Below are 15664 nucleotides of genomic sequence, written 5' to 3'. Positions count from 1 at the left end.
AAGGAGCCAGAGGAACGGGAGTTTGCCCCTATTGCTTTATTTGGTGTTTTATATAAGTGACTAAAATAAATAGAGTAACAAAAGCAGCTACACGGCCCCCAAATACCAAATACCCCAGCATTGACTGCTGTCAAGGGTGACCAACCCCCCTCCTCCCAGGGTAGCAGACAGAGCTGACTGGGTGAATGGAGTAGGAGGTCACATTTTGGGGTTAAGAGAAGGGCCCAGGACACGGGGATTCTTCATATAAAAGAGGAAATGCCTACTAAAAAAATAGTCCAAAAAATGTAGGAAAGTCTATTTTAACCCCCCCAAAAGGCTTACAAAAAACAATAAAGCTAAAAATAACCAAAGGTCCCTTGTACACCCCCGAGGGGAGGGGGAGGAACCAGGCACTGCTGGTAAGTGTCACAGTGGCAACAATCTCACAGCAGGCAGCAGCCCACAGGACAGGCTGAGCCCAGGCACCACTGGAGGAGTAATAAGCATGTGAGTGACAAAACACCCAATCACAGGACAGGAGCACCAAGCATTGACTGGACAGGCCCAGGGTAGAGACCCAGCATGGCCCCAGTGGGCTCTACATAACATCCACAAAGAACTCACTGGGGTTGCCCATGGCCATGTGGAAGCTTTGGCGGCTGGCTGTCAGCTCTGGGGGCACTGAGCCCAGGTCTCTGACTGGAGGAGCCCCTGGGGGCTGCACTGCTGGAGGGACTGGTGGGGGAGGTGGGGGCATCATGACCACCATCATGGGGTTATACGGGAGGGCCATACCAGGGGGTGGTCCATAGGGATGGAGCCCTGGGTGGGCTCGGAGATTGGGAGCACCGCCTGAGGAGCTCCTGGAGGGGGGAGGGCCCCCATCACCAGTGCCACCAGATTCCCCACCCCGCCGAAGGCTGCCCCCCCGGCTGGAGGGCTCAGACTCACTGCCACTGCCGGACTTGGACTCAGGGGCCCGCTCCTCAGGCCTCCCTGTGCGCCCTGCCCCCCCATCGCTTCGCGTGGACCCACTGCTCCGGCTCCCTGTTGGGGGAGAGGAGGGAACAACTGAGTCCTAGCCCAGGGTCCCTCAGCCTCCCTAGCCCCTGCTTCTGCCTCTCCTCCCTGGTTTCCCCTAGCTCCCCACCCCTCTATCTGGCAGTTACTTACCTTCACTGTGCTGGCTGCTGGCACTGCCTCCACCATAGGTGTAGGACGAGAGCTCATGGTAGGGTGGGGGCTGGGGGCTGTATGGATGCGGGGCTGGGTACTGGTAGGAGAAGGTGGGAAGCAGAGGCCAAGGGGTGGCCCCAGGCAGAGGAGCCAAGGTGTCCTGATCCGAAGCCCCACTGGAGCCATCATTATCATTCAGAGACAGGTTGACTAGGTCTGGAAAATAAGAGAAGAGACTAAGAATCACTGCTTCGAGAGGCCAGGACACCAAGACATTGAATGAAGATGAATTGGGAACTGTTTCCCCAGAACAATCCATAACAGGGGTTACAATGAAGACCTCCAACAGGAAATTCCCCACTTGTCACCGCTATCAAGGCAAAAAGTCAGCCAGGGCCACAAGTACCAATGCTTTTATGAGACTCAGGTAGAGACGCCCCCTCCCCGCAGCAGACATAGCCCTGTACCTGGCGCACAGCCTGTCCAGCAGAACATGTGTCATTGGCCAGTGCTAGGGTCTAGTGCAGGACACATACTGCTCAACAGTCCACAGTGGCCCTGGCTGGTTTCTGGGCAAAGTCTAGGGTTGGAGAGGGGCACTCACAACTCTCACAGCCGCCACTGAGGTCTCCAAAGACATAATAACACTGTTCAGAGAAGGTGATCTTGTTTACGGTGTGTCGGATAAGGCCCGCCTTGAGCAGTCCGCTGGCATACTTGCGGGCCTCCCGCCGCTCAGGAAAGCCCTCCACGTGATGGTAGAGCCAGTCTACCACGTCCGATCCTGGGATCACCCAGAGCAGAAAATGGTCTCAAGTTCTATTCCCTGACTCCTGCCTCACTCCTGCCTGAGCCATTCCCAGCTTTGGCCTCCTCTCCTTCCCATGCCACCTGCCCAGGGCCCAGCTATACCCAGGAAGGCATTAGGGATGGTGATCTTGAGCCACATGCGGTCCCGAACTTCTAGTCCAGACTCTGGAGCTGCCATGGCCTTGGTCACAGATGCCATGTCTGTATGGATGGAGAGACCCCGGCCCTCACAGCCTGACAAGAGAAGTAGGGAATCAGAGGCAAGGCCGGGCCTAGCACCAAAGAAAGATGGGATTATAACACTGCTGGGGGACTCTCTGGAGGGAGTAGAATTAGGGGGGCCTGGGGGCTCACCATCAGGCAAAGAGGACCCAGATGTAATGGTGCTCATGGAAGAGGAACCTGGATAGGCTGGGAAGGTGCCAGTCAGGGCAGCGGAGTGGGAGACCCAGGCAGCGGGGTCAATTGGCTGGATGGGCTCATCTGAGACAGAGAAAACCACCGAGATGATCACTTCCCAGTCCCAGAGAGCCACCCTGTCCCTCCCTGACTCCGATTTGACCTTCCTCCATCCATTCCCCATAGCCAAGGGGCCCAGCCTCAGATCCCAGCTCTCCCATGCTCTCCGCGGCAGGCCCTCCCGAGCACCACTCACTTCGGGGGAGAGTGAAATAGGCCTGGGGAGAGGGATCCCAGCACTTGGCCACAGTCAGCACGATGGGGCTGTGGGGAAGAGGAGAAGGTCAGTCAAGCAGGGGTGAAGAGTGCGCCCTCAGGAGAGCGGAGGCCTGGAATGAGAATGGCTTGAGGGACAGAAAGGGAGAGAGGAAAAGAGCAGACATGGCTGGGCCCGAGGAGGTGAGGCTGGAAGGCTCCACAATGGGAGTGACTCACCAACATGGCTAACTCTTAAAAACATACTGCTGAGTCAGAGAAGAAAGCACACGCTGTACAGTTCCCTTCAGAGAAAGCCCCAAAACAGGTAAAAGTAAACTGTTGTTCAAGGATACGTGCATGGGTGGTAAAACTACCAAATGAAGCTCAGATTTTATCACAGTGATGACCAAAGAATCCGGACAGTGATTACCCCTACGGACAGTGAGGAGGGTGGGAGTCGAAAGGAACACTGGGGGAAACTTTTAGGGTATCAGCAATCTTCTATTTCATGATCTAGGCAGTGGTGACAGCGGAACTCATTCACTCTAGAATTACTCATTACGTCACATGTTTTCTGTTTTATGTACTTTCTAGTTGCGTGTTGTTTCACTACTTTTTAAAACTATAAAACAAAAGGTGAAAAGGCAAGGACGAGAGGACTGAGGACCTGAGAGCGGCTCAAAGGCTCACCCTGGCTTGTGCACAATGTCTCTCAGCACCCGGACCGCATCGTCGTTGCTCATGTTCTCAAAGTTCATGTCATTCACCTGGAAGTGAGAGGAAGTGGGTCAGAGGTAGGGCGGGAGAGGCTGAGAGCCCCTGCCCGAGTTGGCGCTGGTGGCCCTGCCCCAGCACACCTGCAAAAGCATGTCCCCTGGCTCGATGCGCCCGTCGGCTGCCACGGCCCCACCCTTCATGATGGAGCCGATGTAGATGCCCCCGTCTCCCCGCTCATTGCTTTGGCCCACAATGGAGATGCCCAGGAAGTTGTACTTCTCTGTGGAGGGAGTCCATGTGATGAGGGGAAGCCCAAGCCACATGACCCCCAAGCTCTGGAGATCAGCCCCCCAACCCCAGGCTCCCTCCATACCCATGTTGAGTGTAACTGTGATGATGTTGAGAGACATGGTGGAGTCGGTGACGCTGCTGAAGGACGAGGTCTATGGTGGGAAAAGGGAAAGAAGCTAGACTGTCTTCAACAACCTGGGGACAAGCCCTGGGATTCTGTCTGTGCCCTTGTACCCCCTAAACCAAAGCCCAGTCCCCCAACTTCTCCAAGGTCCCATGACACCCCCTCACCCTCTCCAGACGGGGTGGCCGCTGTTTCCTCCGCCGCCGGTGGCGTTTGAGGAGGCGAGAGGCACTGCTCTGCTCTGTGGAGCTGCTGAACCTGTCAGGAGGTTGGGAAGGGGGCACTTGCAGGTGGAGGTGGTCATGGGGCCAAGAGAAAGATGAAAGGATTGGCTGCAGGGGCTGGTGCCCTGGGGAGAGATCTGTGGAGTCATACCTGCTCATGGTGTCATCCTCATCTGAGTCCCCCAGGCTGGTGCTCTCCAGCTCACTGGTCATGAGGGTTGAGGAGCTCTCGTACCCAGCCAGGTGGCGCTCCAGCCTGGAGGGGCCGCTGGGTCTGTGGCCCCCAGCTGAGTATGAACAGGAACTTCAGGAACCAGGCCTCATGCTCCTTACCCTCATCAAGGCTTGGGTCTGACCCAACCCCTTCCCAACTCCAGTCAACCTGGGAGGGCCCAGCCCCCCTCACCGCCATGCTCACTGCTGTCTCTCCTGCGAGGCCGCTCCCGCCTCAGAGACACTACTGACTCTGTTTCCGTCTCAGGCTCAAGATTTTCCCGGCTGCTGGACACATTAGGGCTAGATGGGCAGAGATGGTTGCTAACCTGAGCCAGTGGGACAGGGCTCTAAATCCTTGGCTTCCCCACCCAAGGGGCTTGGATTCCCTCTTCACCTCCCTTCCCTGGACTCAAGAATCCCAAAGACTCACTGGAAGGATGGAGGCCTGGAGTCCCCAATGCCACTGGTCCTTTCCGGTGGCAAAGGGGGTAATGGTGGGGGTGGAGGTGCCAGTTCTGTCCGAGGCTCCTGGGCTGGGGGAGTCATCTCAGGTTGGGTGTTATCTGATGACACAAGCTAGAAGGGTGTAAATGATTAAAAAAAACAAAACAAAACTGGTTCAATTGGGAAGTGAGGCATATGAGATCGGAGTGACGGAAAGGACTAGAAAAGGAGACAGGGTCTGAGAGAGCCTGGAGAAAAGCACAGAAAAGCAGTAGCAAGCATTAGAGGCTCCAGGAGGAGAAAGAAGGCTAAGGGGCTCCAGCTGGCTCTCTCCAAATAGGTAGGGAAGCAAAGAGCCAGGGCCTCCAACAACTAAACAACAACAGTTGGGCTACAAGGCCAGACAGAAGCTTGGAGGAGCTTAGTGATGCAGGAGGGACTGGGCCCTCAGAGCCAGGGCCCCTTACCCAGGAGACCACCCTTCCATTGAAGCAGGGAAGGCGAGCATTGTCATCTGAAATTTCTTCCTTCACCACCCTGTCGAGAGACAGGATGAAAGTGAGACTGGACTAGCTCCCCCCACTTGCATCCCCAAAGTTTCTCCCAATCTTTATCCAGCTCAAGGATGCTTATGTTCTCCTACCCTGTCCAAGTCCTCTTCTCATACTAAAACACTTTGCTCTTATACCTAAGACATCTCCAAACTCAATTCCCTTTCCTTATTTCTCCTTCTCTCCCCAGCTCATCCTCAGTGGCTCAATGCTGCTCCAAAGATCTCAAGTGTGATTCAAACCTCTCAGTCCAACTTCAAAGTCCATCTCCTAAGGTTACCCCAGGTGCCCAAAATATCTGTCAAATGTGAGGAGCCTTGCTGGCAGCCTCCCCCAAACTTCAACCCTGTTCCTCACACACCTTACCCAAACAAGTCTTTGGTTCTCATCTAAGTCTCTACTCTTATGCTTTTCTTAGTTTTCTCTAACTCGCTTCCAGAGAGCTAAGTGTGCTGTTTTTGCTTAAAAATACCCATTAGACCAAAGAATGGTACTTTCTCACTAGGCTGAGAGCTCCCAAGGGGAGGTGAGGACCAGCTTTCCATTCCCATGCCTCACCTGGCACAAAACTCTGCACCATGCAATCTGGTCTTCCTGACAAACCCCAAAGCCTAGCCCTGGGGCCACCTGTCCCATGGGTTCCTTGTGATGGACTGGACTTGCCTCTTCTTCTCTACCACCACATGAAATCATTAATGCCTATTCTATTCAATACCATGTCTTGGCCACACAGCAAAGTACCCGATGCTTGGTAAATACTATTGAACACTAGTTGACTAAAGGAACATACATATGAACTACAAGGCTCTCTGCCCTGGACAGAAGCTCTCACATATACACATCCTCACCCTCAAATTAGGCCATCCTGTCTAATTAACCCTTTATTTAGCCTGATATGGTTCTAGAAGCCTGGATATATGCTAACTTAATCCCATTTGCTTTCAGTTGTGACAACACAGCCCAGTCACTACCAATCTGTCTCAGCATATGTTGTATTCTTCACAACATAATCCAGTCTCAGCATAGCCCAGCCTGCCAAGTTACTCCATTCTGTATTACTATAACCTAGTTTATGGACTAGTCAGACTCAGTACTGACAATTACCACTAACCAAGACTTAACTGTGTGCCATGCACCTGTACTAAGCATTTTACTCTGATTATCTCTGTTTCACAGATGAGATCAAAGCACAGAAGTTTTAAGAATTGCCCAATTACACTGCTAACAAATAGAAGAACCTTGATTTAAATCCAAGGTAACTCCCAAACCAGTACCACTTTCCCAAGATAAACAATCTTTCTAGACAAAGCCCAGTCTATTCAGCTCTCCTAGAACCCAGGCTACCCCAGCCTAATTCAGCCTGCCTTCAAGAGCTGAGGTTGAGAACCCAGACAGTTCAGTCCCAGAGGCTATAAAACAAAAGGGCTTACTGTGCATCATTTAAAGTCCCAGTTTAGCCCAGAATGTCCCAAATTATACCAGGATAACCCAATCTATTCTAGCACAGCCTAGAATGTCACCACATGGAGCTAGCTATCTGCACTAATATAAACTAGACTATCCCCAAACGGCTGTCTGTACTAGCATAGACCCCAACAGCTCTGTCTATCCTCTCCTGAGTGTCCCAACAAAAATTAGGCCCTAGTACAAACTAAGTTCAACCAATAAAACCCAATAGAGACCAGAATGGCCCAAGTTTCTCCAGGATAGCCTAATCTACTCTAGAACATCCCAATACAGCACTCTCTGCGTTAATACAGACTAGAATGTCCCAAAACAATCCTGGCTGCCCTAGTATAGGCCAGAACGTCCCAAGTTGACTAATATAGCTCAATCTAAGATTCCACAGTATCCCACAATATCCCTGTGTATTACAGGACTGCTCAGAATGTACTCAACTATCAGACAATAGATTAATCTACCTCTGCAGTCTAAAATATCCCAAAATAAACCAGTGCGCCCCACTCTATTACAGTATAGCCTAATCTTCTCTACTCTGGTTTAGTATAGCCCAGTCTGTCCTACAGCTCCGTGAGCCTCAATCTGTGCAAGCATAATAACCTTGTCCGTCCTGGGATATCCAATCTACCCCAGCCTAGTACAATCTGATCCACTATAGCCCAAAAAATCCCAGTATGGACCAGACTAGGCCTGTGCCCTTCAATATTGCCCAATCAACTCCAGCACAGACCCCATCAGCCCCAGTCTAGGCCTCGCGCTCACCCGAAATCCTGATCCATAGACTTGAAAAAGTATTTAGCACCCGCGGGCCGCTGCAGTACGCTTTTAAAATCGCCGAGGGTGATGCGCTCGGCGGGGACGGGGATCTTCACCAGGTAGGGAGTCTCTTCTTCATCCAGGTGGTAAATCACCTTCGTCTCCCCGACACTACCGCCCCCCGCGCCGCTGCCCGCCATGGTCTCGCCCGCGCGCTCTCGGGCTCCGCCGCCCACCCAACAGAGCTAATCTCCCCCGCCGCGCCTGCGCACACCCGCAAACCGACGAGCGAGCGCGGACGGGACCGCCCCAGTGCGAGAGAGATTTAGGAGAAAGGCGGGGGGTCAGCAGGGTGGCGGGCCGCGGGGCGCGACCCAAAGCCGCGTACTCGGCCGCCGCCGTGAACACCTTTCAGTGCCCCGCCCACCTCCATGCCACGTGACCCAAGCCGTCCCACCCCATCCTCGTAGCCGCCACGTGACCTTCTGATCACGTGACAGAACCGGCCCCTCCCAGAGCCCCCGCCACGTGATCGCTGCTTTGGGCAACGGTTTCCTAACCCTCAATGGCCCCGCCCCCAAATGTGTCCCCACCTGCGTCCTCCGAATACCCTGGCTCAACTGGCCTCTGCCCTCACCGGGCAGGCAACCGACTCCCACCCCGCTTAAGACCACTCAAGTGGGGAACTCCAAGCAACCCTCATCCACTGAAGCGTGTGTGGAGAGTCAAGGTGGGGTTGTGAGCTTCCAAAGACGCGGCAAAGCCAACCGAAGCCATAGGGTCGATGGGAGAGGTAGAGAGCCCTGTCCTCCTTCAGCTCGGACTTTCAAGATGGGTTTCAGGCCCTCCTCCAGCCCTCTCCTGCCAGCTTCTCTGAAGTCTCCCTCCCAAGCAGGACAGTCAGTGAGGGCTATAAACACAAAAGAGCCCACTCTGCTTTATTTACAACACGCAGGCTACCTGTACAAACAGCTGGCCAGTATTATTAAAAACAAAAGAAGTGAAAGAACCTTTGTCTTCCTCCCTCCCTCGGCCAGACTCTGGTTGGTACTCCACCTCTGAGTTGCCATGCCCAAAAGCGGAATTCCAAAATTAAAAATACAACCTGTGTAGAATGGGGAGTGAGACAAGATGAGGGAGGGGAGTGCTATATTTACACTAGAGTTTTATAGACAACTGTCCCATTCCATCCCAGTTCCCATCCTGGCCCAGAAAGTGAGGGGTGGCAGGTCCAAGGGACAGAGATTAAGTGTCTAGGGACCAAGGCAGCCTCCCACCCCTACATGTAATGGGTCCGTCCGAGTTATAAAGTCCACAAGGTGGGAAAGGATAGGGAAGGAACTCATGTCCAAGCCAGTCTCCCTTGGGAACTCCTGCCTTGAAGTGGGACAATATCCAAGCTTCAGGGGATAGGCTGAGGACCCTGAGGCTCAGTTCCCAAGTCATGTTGTCATTTGGAAGTTCCAGCCTAGAAATGTCAGGGCTCTCCAGATTTGGGAGGCGGACCCCCTAATCGCCGGGCCTCTGGCCGCAGTTCCTTGCACTTCTGGCAGTAAAAGAAGTCAGGGACATTGGTCTTCTTAATCTTAGCACAGGAAAGGTGGATCCATGTTCCACACAGGCTGCACTCAATCATGGGCCGCCCTGCAAAGGGCTTTCGACAGTAACATGTGATCAGGTCCCATGAGTCATCACCTGGGGAAAAGAAGGTTTGTTTGGTGTTCTGCCTGAGCTCTTGCATCCACAACAGCTCCATACCCATCATCCCAGCTGCCCCTATTCAGCCCCAAACTTCTCACCTGATTCTACCATGATGTCTTCATCCATGACCCGCATCTCACCTTCACTGGAGCTGGCATCTCCATCTTGGCTTGTTTCAGTGCTGCCCACCTCCTTGCTTTCACTGTCAGTGGGAGGGGCTCCTTCAGGGTGCACTGTGGCAGGGGGCCTAGGAGCCTCAGGGGGTGTTGGGAGCACAGGGGCTGGGGCTTCACCCCCTACCATTGCTGCAATCTCTTCCTCCTCTTCCTCTTCTTCCTCCTCCTCCTCCTCTTCAGAGTCTGTATCACTGGGGGGTGCCCGGGGAGGCCCAGGAGGTGGGAGTCGATCCCCCCGCTCTGCTTTTTTCAACTTCCGCTTCTTGCTCTTCTTGATTCGAGACCTCTTTTCCCCATCCCCAGGGGCTGGCCGAGGCCTCCGAAGCACCCCAAAGCCAGCCCCCCCTCCGGGCCCCAACTTTCGGTTCTTTCGGTCCTTCTTTCGAGGAGGCTGGGAGAGATCCCCCTGGGAAAGGGGCACTGGGGTGAGAGCAGCAGGGGGCCGGGACGCATGTGTCAGGGATGTGGGGGACAGTGGAGATGCCATTTTGGGCCCATCTAGATCAAATAGAGAGTCCTTGAGCTTCATCTTCTCAAGCAGTGTAGCACTGTCAGGGGCCTGCAGACGAGAGAAAGTGGACCTTGGAGGTCCTGGCTGAGTGGGACCTGCTTGAGCCGCCCGTCTCTTGGATGACTTTGCTTTCTTAACAAAGGTCTGGATGGTTCGGAGATCTGAGGGGGCAGAGTCCCAGCCATCACTGTCTGCCGCACTCTCACCTCGCAATGGAGAGCTGGAGCCGGAGGCTGGCCAGTCACTTTCCTTAAAAGGCGGACAAGACCATGGTCAGCAGGGGGCCCAGTGTCATCTCAGTTCCTCTATAAACCCAGCTTGAAAACCAGGGACCAATCTACTCCCAAATATCCTGCCAAAATCACCAATTCTCACTGTACTCAGACAATTTATCCCCACCCCAATTCTTATCACCTCTTGAGCACCTCCATGCTACTTCTGCCCTTAAATTCTATCCATCTCTCCAATTCCCACTGCCTTTGTAATGCTGTATCCCCCAACAAGAGACGTATTTCTTTAGTTTCCTTTCTGTGTAGCCTCATTTGTCACCATTTTCAGCTTCCTAAAATTTACCCAAAAGCATCTTCCATTAACACCACCCCAAGACTGTTCACTGCTACTCAATCCATCTATCGCTATTAAGTCCACCTTCACCCCAGATACTAGTTTTCCTACCAGGGTTTCTAACTGCTCTAGTCTTACATATATAATTTCTGGTAGCCTTCTCCTATAAATACAGTCCCATTTGCTCAACAGTCCCTCTCTAGTCCTAGGCCACCACCCTCAAGTCAGTTGACCTCCTGTCCCTACCTCTTTGCTAGGAGGGATGTAACCAGCATAGGCCAAGACAAAACTACAGAATTTGTTGAAATCTTCAATTGTTCTTCGACGTTTCTCTGGTGGCTGAAAGGAAGAAAATATGTATCACATGGAGTTTAAGAGGGGCATTCCCAAAGGGTAGTCCCAGGAGTGAGGAATCTGGAAAAGGTAGGAGGGAGAGGGAGAGAGGAAGGGGACGGTCGGTAATACTAGGCTGCAAGGTAAAGGGAAACTTCACCTGAGTCTCTGGTTTAAGGGTCGGAGGTGGATCTGTGAAAGCAATAAAAGCTGAGTCAAGGCACTAGAAGAGTCTGTATAAAATCCCACCTCTAAACCTTGGAGATGCCAAGCAAATCCCCTGCTCTCCCAAGTCCCTCAGCCGGGCCAGCAGGCCCCCAGCTGTGCTGGAACCGCCCCTGCTCCCCCTCCCGCCCCGTGAGGGGCGGAGCCTGGGCGCGGCGCGCTCTCAGGCCTCGCTATAGCGCTCCCCTTCCCCCCACCGGAGGCCTGGCGCCCCGCCCCCCCTCACGGTTTCTCTAGACTCGTCTACTCCGATCTCTTAGCGCCCCACCCCGCCATACCGCTCCCGGGGCCGAGCCCGGGCTGCCGCCTGACCCTGTCCTTCACATGCGCCCAGGGCCCCGAGTTTCTGCCGGGCCGCGCTCTACTGCCCCGGGCCCTCCGAGACTGCACACGCCGCCCGCCGGCCCCCAGGGTCCAGGATGACCACGCTGAACCGCTCCCCGCCCTCCAGCCCCTTCTACTCGAGCACGAGGCCCGGCGCGCCCCTCACCCCCACCCTAAACACACACAGAATCACACATCCAACGCCAGTTCGCGTCCGGGACATACCCGAGAGCTCTCACCCGGACGCGGCCCCACCTGCCCCCCCCATACCGCGCTCCCCACAATTTCGCCGTCCCTCCGCCCCCATCCGGGGCTTTGGCCCCTCCCCGTCTCGAGCTTCTAGGGCTCCCGGCCGGGCCCCCAGGCCCTCTTCGGAGCTCTCTCCGGACGCCGACCCCCCCCACGGCCCCCGTACTCACCATTAAGTCACTTAGGCTATAGACCCCTAAACTCTAGCCCCCCCCACCAGCTACTCTACTCCTCCACGGCAACCCCCGCTGCTACCGCCGCTCCGCAACTCCCAAGCTCTAAACCTCGCCGATCAACTCCCCCCCACCCCGCAACTCGCCGGTCTTAACCCCCACCCCGCCCCACCGCCCCTACAACTACCCAGCTCTCCTCGCTTCCAGGCTCTCTCCCCACAACTACCCCCCGGTACAGGTTCCTCTACCGCAGACAATACCCAGACACCCTCTTCTCCCACAACTATCTGCCCACCCCTCCAACATTCACCAGGCTATCTCCGGCGGCAACTACCGGGAGCTCCGGCACCACCGCCACAAACTCCCCCACCTCGGCGAACTACCGGGCTCCTCACTCAGTCCTCTTCTACCTCCTCCCTCCTCAACAACTCTCCGGCCCCCAGATCCTCCCAGCCTTCTAGCTTCAGGGCCCCAACCTGCCGGAGGCCCTTTCGGCCCCTAACCCCCAAGCTCCCGGTTTCTAGCTCCCACCCCCCCACACACAGCGTCTAATCTCCAGCTACCCTCAGCCTAGTCTCCCACTCCTCTTTCTCCAAGGTCTCACAACTCGTCGTTCTCCCACCACCAGGGGCAGGCCCCCGACCCCCTCCCCGCGCTCCCTCCGGGGCTCGACCTCCAAGTTTGCCAATTGATTCCTCACCCGCCCCCCGCCGGCTCAGCGTTCCGTGCCGGTCGAGAGCTCACCTTCGGGACTGGGCTCCGCCATGGCTTCCAGCATCGCCCCCTCCCCTCCTCTTGGTCCGGCGCCCCCCTCCCCTAACCCGGGCTCCCGGTGCCGCCTCCGGTGCTCGGTACTCCTACTGCCTCGTTCCACAGAGGTGTCTGCCTCGGCCCGGTGGTGACTCGAGTCCGCTAGCCGCTGCCGCCACCTCCCTCTACCACTGCCTCCCGCACTCCCGGACCGGGCCCCCTCCCCCCGCGCCGCCGGCCGCCTGCTCCCTCCTCCTCCTCTCTCCTCCCTCCCTCATCTCCTCCCCCCTCCCTACGCGGGCGCCGATGCGCAATGCATCAAGGGACTTGTAGTCCGTCAGGGGACAGCGGAAAGGGGACTGCATAAACCTTGGGAACTTCAGTCCCCATCAAGCCACGGACTGGCGCAGGCGCACTAAACCGCTCCCTTCCCCCGGGGAGTGGCGGGGAGATTGGGAGCAGAGGGTAGAACGGAAGAGCGCGCGCAGGCTCCTGGGAAATGTAGGCTGAGCGGGACTAAGAAAGAAGGGAAAGCCGGCATTAGAACTCTCGGCCACCATACTGCCTCATTCTGCAGCTTCTTTCTCCCCTCCGGGGGACCGCCCCACTTCCGGCCAAACGGAGAAGTGGTTGCTGGAAGATGAAGTTTTCCTGGTGATAATGGTTCCCTCGTCCCAGTCTTCTCCCTCCCTTGGATTCCCCTCCACTGGATCCCATATTCTGGCACAAAGTCTGGCCAGGTGACATACATCTGAAGACAGAGTCCTTTTAGCAGCCTCCACACGCGAAAACTTCCTTAATCCAAAAGGTTGTAATAAACTTGGATGTGTATATCTAAAGCAGGTACTATCAAACTTTCTCCACAGGAACCCACAATAAAAAAGTTATTCTTTCCATAAGGACCCAATACACATGTAGATAAAGCTAAAGTTTCAAGAAACAACTCAGAGTATCTCATCCATCACAATAAAAGCACCCTTTTTATGCACAAGGAAAAGCTACCCCAACATCAACAGAATAAACTGAAATATATGACCATCCCTCCAACCTCTTTCCCACCACCGATGACTAAAAAACAAAAGGGGGAGGGAAGGAATACAAAGCAAAATCCAGTTCAGCTTGGTTTCCTCTTTATTAATGTGCCTCCTACCTTCCCCCCACAATTTCAGTCCCTTCCATCTACCCCAAAAAAAGGTAGTGAAAGGAAAGGATTGTTGGGGTTCTGAGCCCCTTGAGCAGTTAGAAAGGGAACAGAAACCAAAACAATCACTGGATGTGACAGAGATTGACAATCAAGAAGTCTAAAGCAGAGTGGGAAAGTGGTATAGAAAGGGGAAGAAAGGAGGAAGGAGAGGTACTAGAGGCCATCTCCACCCATTAACCCTCCTGCTAAGAGGGTCTGGGAAAAGAGCCTCAAACATTAGGAAGTGCAGGTCCTGAAGGGAGGTGGTGTTTGAGCCTGAAGGAGGAGGTGGTCAAGGAAGGGGGGCCACCTCTCTCTTTGTAGAATGGGACCCCCCCACTGCAGGGGCAGCAGTTTCACAGACCATAGACACTTTCGTCACTGTACGCAATGTATAGAAAGAAGTCTTCTTCATGGTGTTCCTGGAGTGAAAACAGAAAATGATGCTGCTCAGACATCTGAGCTTTAGTTACCTAAACCACCTGCCACCCAAACACATGCTTTAAAAACCATTCTTTTTGAAAACTCCCAAAACCAGTGCCTTGATTCTCTTCATCACTTGCTCCAAGCCCTAGTAGTCTAGTCGGATTATCCCTAGAAGCAGCCCTGGGCAAAAAAGATCTTCAACTGTTCTCTGCTGCTGTGGGGAGGGACTAGGGAGAGTCAGAATTAGAATACTTGCTCCAGCTCACTGTTCTCTCCCTTCTCTCTACTCCCACTGCCTGCCCAAACCCCCAACTCAGGACTATCCACAAAGTTTCAGGCCAAAGATAAAATTGAGAGCTCAGCAAGCCAGCTAGTCCAAGAACTACCGACGTAAAACTTGCTTCCTCTCACGCTCTTCCACCTCCTCTCCAAAGCCTCCATTACGTCCCAGTCCCCGTACCTGGTATAGCTGACCCATCGTGGCACTGGTGGGTGGAATGACATTGTTGACAAAGAAAAACAAGGCATCCTCAGCTCGGAGATGAATTCGCTTCCGGATCAAGAAGTAGAACTGACCAACTGCCAAAGATACAAGGTGTGATAAAGTCACAGATAGCACAAAAGCCCTCAAAAGAACAGCTGCTATGTGGAGCCTCCTCCCACAGAGATTGCACTCACACCCACAGGAAGCAAACTTGAGTATTGGGTCAGGTTCCCACCTGTGAGATCAGAAGGCACCAGGTATTTCTTTTTGTCAAGGTCTCCTATCCGAGCTTTGGGAGCCTTTTCTACTATCACCTGATAAAGGGAAGATGAAAATTAGGAGACAGTAGGTATAGCGTCCCACAGCTCCACCTGTCAGGAACTCAAGCAACAGTATTTCTAGCACGCAGACCTACCCCAGACTCAATTCTTTGTCTATGAACACGCGGTGCAGACCTGAGTAGAGATTCTAACCCCACTGACTCAACTCACCTAATCATCCAGGTCCCTGTCATAATAAATAATTACCTTCATTAGACGGGAATGACTTGTCTGGGGCGACTACAGCTTCAATCTCAAGAACTCGGGGGAATGACCATGTGACATTCAGACTGTCAAACTCCCTACAGCCTCCCACACGAATCTCAAGGTCTATCTCTCCCATCTACACCCCCTCACCCCCAGCTACCACCGCTACCCCACTCCTTTCACCTCCGGTCCCAGAGACAGCAGTTTCAGGTTCGTTCCCAACCCTGCCACAGCAGGAAGCTTGATACCCAAACTGCCCGTCCCCGACCCAAGCCCAGGCTGTGGCGTCAGCGCCAGCACCAGCGCCAGCGCCCCGCGCCCTCGGCCCTGGCTACGGTCCTCACCGGGACCCGGTCCGGGTATTTCTTTCGGATCTTCTCGCCCTCAGAGCGGCGCTTCTCGAACGGATGCTCCTCTTTATACACGAACTTCATCCTCCCGGGAACCGGGCTGGACAAGGCTGGGCTGAGGGAACCCGGGGGGGCCGGGACTGGGGGAGGCGGCGACGGCGGCGACGCGCGGGCGGATTCAGCGGAGCGATCCCAGGACTTGCGCCACTTCCCTATTCACCAACCCCGCCCCCGCCCATCAGGGGCCGCCCTGCCTGCTACATTACGCCACTAGCGCAG

At 54.6% G+C, this 15664-nt stretch overlaps 3 protein-coding genes across 5 annotated transcripts; all 3 read right to left on the bottom strand.

Annotated features, from left to right (window-relative positions):
- Positions 1-18: 18 nt before the first annotated feature.
- On the bottom strand, positions 19-7852 carry DVL2 (dishevelled segment polarity protein 2). Of its 2 annotated transcripts, none has more exons than XM_033089309.1 (15): positions 7416-7852; positions 5109-5178; positions 4628-4773; positions 4388-4497; positions 4133-4268; positions 3925-4015; positions 3716-3785; positions 3483-3622; positions 3316-3392; positions 2624-2691; positions 2323-2451; positions 2071-2202; positions 1763-1942; positions 1156-1374; positions 19-1029 (listed from the first exon to the last, which is right to left on the bottom strand). In XM_033089309.1, exons 1-15 carry the CDS (start codon positions 7607-7609, stop codon positions 581-583), a joined length of 2211 nt encoding a protein of 736 aa, XP_032945200.1. In that variant the 5' UTR covers positions 7610-7852; the 3' UTR covers positions 19-580. The 2 variants fall into 2 exon arrangements, with proteins under 2 accessions (XP_032945200.1, XP_032945201.1); XM_033089310.1 differs by having other exon boundaries at positions 20-1029; positions 4400-4497; positions 7416-7823.
- A 468-nt stretch (positions 7853-8320) lies between these two features.
- On the bottom strand, positions 8321-12606 carry PHF23 (PHD finger protein 23). The gene is made up of 5 exons (XM_033091682.1): positions 12410-12606; positions 10855-10886; positions 10608-10700; positions 9209-10046; positions 8321-9104 (listed from the first exon to the last, which is right to left on the bottom strand). The coding sequence occupies exons 1-5, from the start codon at positions 12441-12443 to the stop codon at positions 8887-8889; spliced, it is 1215 nt and encodes a 404-aa protein (XP_032947573.1). The 5' UTR covers positions 12444-12606; the 3' UTR covers positions 8321-8886.
- Positions 12607-13528: 922 nt separating this feature from the next.
- On the bottom strand, positions 13529-15606 carry GABARAP (GABA type A receptor-associated protein). Of its 2 annotated transcripts, XM_033089358.1 has the most exons (5): positions 15380-15606; positions 14744-14822; positions 14485-14603; positions 13944-14020; positions 13529-13899 (listed from the first exon to the last, which is right to left on the bottom strand). In XM_033089358.1, the coding sequence occupies exons 1-4, from the start codon at positions 15467-15469 to the stop codon at positions 13955-13957; spliced, it is 354 nt and encodes a 117-aa protein (XP_032945249.1). In that variant the 5' UTR covers positions 15470-15606; the 3' UTR covers positions 13529-13899; positions 13944-13954. The 2 variants fall into 2 exon arrangements, with proteins under 2 accessions (XP_032945249.1, XP_032945248.1); XM_033089357.1 differs by having other exon boundaries at positions 13529-14020; positions 15380-15602.
- Positions 15607-15664: the final 58 nt, after the last annotated feature.

The sequence above is a fragment of the Rhinolophus ferrumequinum genome, chromosome 21, assembly GCF_004115265.2.
Source record: "Rhinolophus ferrumequinum isolate MPI-CBG mRhiFer1 chromosome 21, mRhiFer1_v1.p, whole genome shotgun sequence".
NCBI classification, from domain to species: domain Eukaryota; kingdom Metazoa; phylum Chordata; class Mammalia; order Chiroptera; family Rhinolophidae; genus Rhinolophus; species Rhinolophus ferrumequinum.
This window is presented reverse-complemented; position numbering and strand designations above follow the sequence as displayed.

Coding starts and splice junctions, on each gene's coding strand:
- DVL2 (XM_033089309.1), bottom strand. CDS start 7,609: ATGGCGGGCAGCGGCGCGGGGGGCGGTAGTGTCGGGGAGACGAAGGTG. Junction 2,203..2,322: donor TGGGTCCTCTTTGCCTGATG/GTGAGCCCCCAG, acceptor TTCTCTTGTCAG/GCTGTGAGGGCCGGGGTCTC. Junction 1,030..1,155: donor CAGCAGCCAGCACAGTGAAG/GTAAGTAACTGC, acceptor CTCCCCCAACAG/GGAGCCGGAGCAGTGGGTCC.
- PHF23 (XM_033091682.1), bottom strand. CDS start 12,443: ATGCTGGAAGCCATGGCGGAGCCCAGTCCCGAAG. Junction 10,887..12,409: donor GGCGGAGCCCAGTCCCGAAG/GTGAGCTCTCGA, acceptor TTGCTTTCACAG/ATCCACCTCCGACCCTTAAA. Junction 10,047..10,607: donor ACATCCCTCCTAGCAAAGAG/GTAGGGACAGGA, acceptor CCGCCTTTTAAG/GAAAGTGACTGGCCAGCCTC.
- GABARAP (XM_033089358.1), bottom strand. CDS start 15,469: ATGAAGTTCGTGTATAAAGAGGAGCATCCGTTCGAGAAGCGCCGCTCT. Junction 14,823..15,379: donor AATACCCGGACCGGGTCCCG/GTGAGGACCGTA, acceptor TCCCTTTATCAG/GTGATAGTAGAAAAGGCTCC. Junction 14,021..14,484: donor CGATGGGTCAGCTATACCAG/GTACGGGGACTG, acceptor TTTTCACTCCAG/GAACACCATGAAGAAGACTT.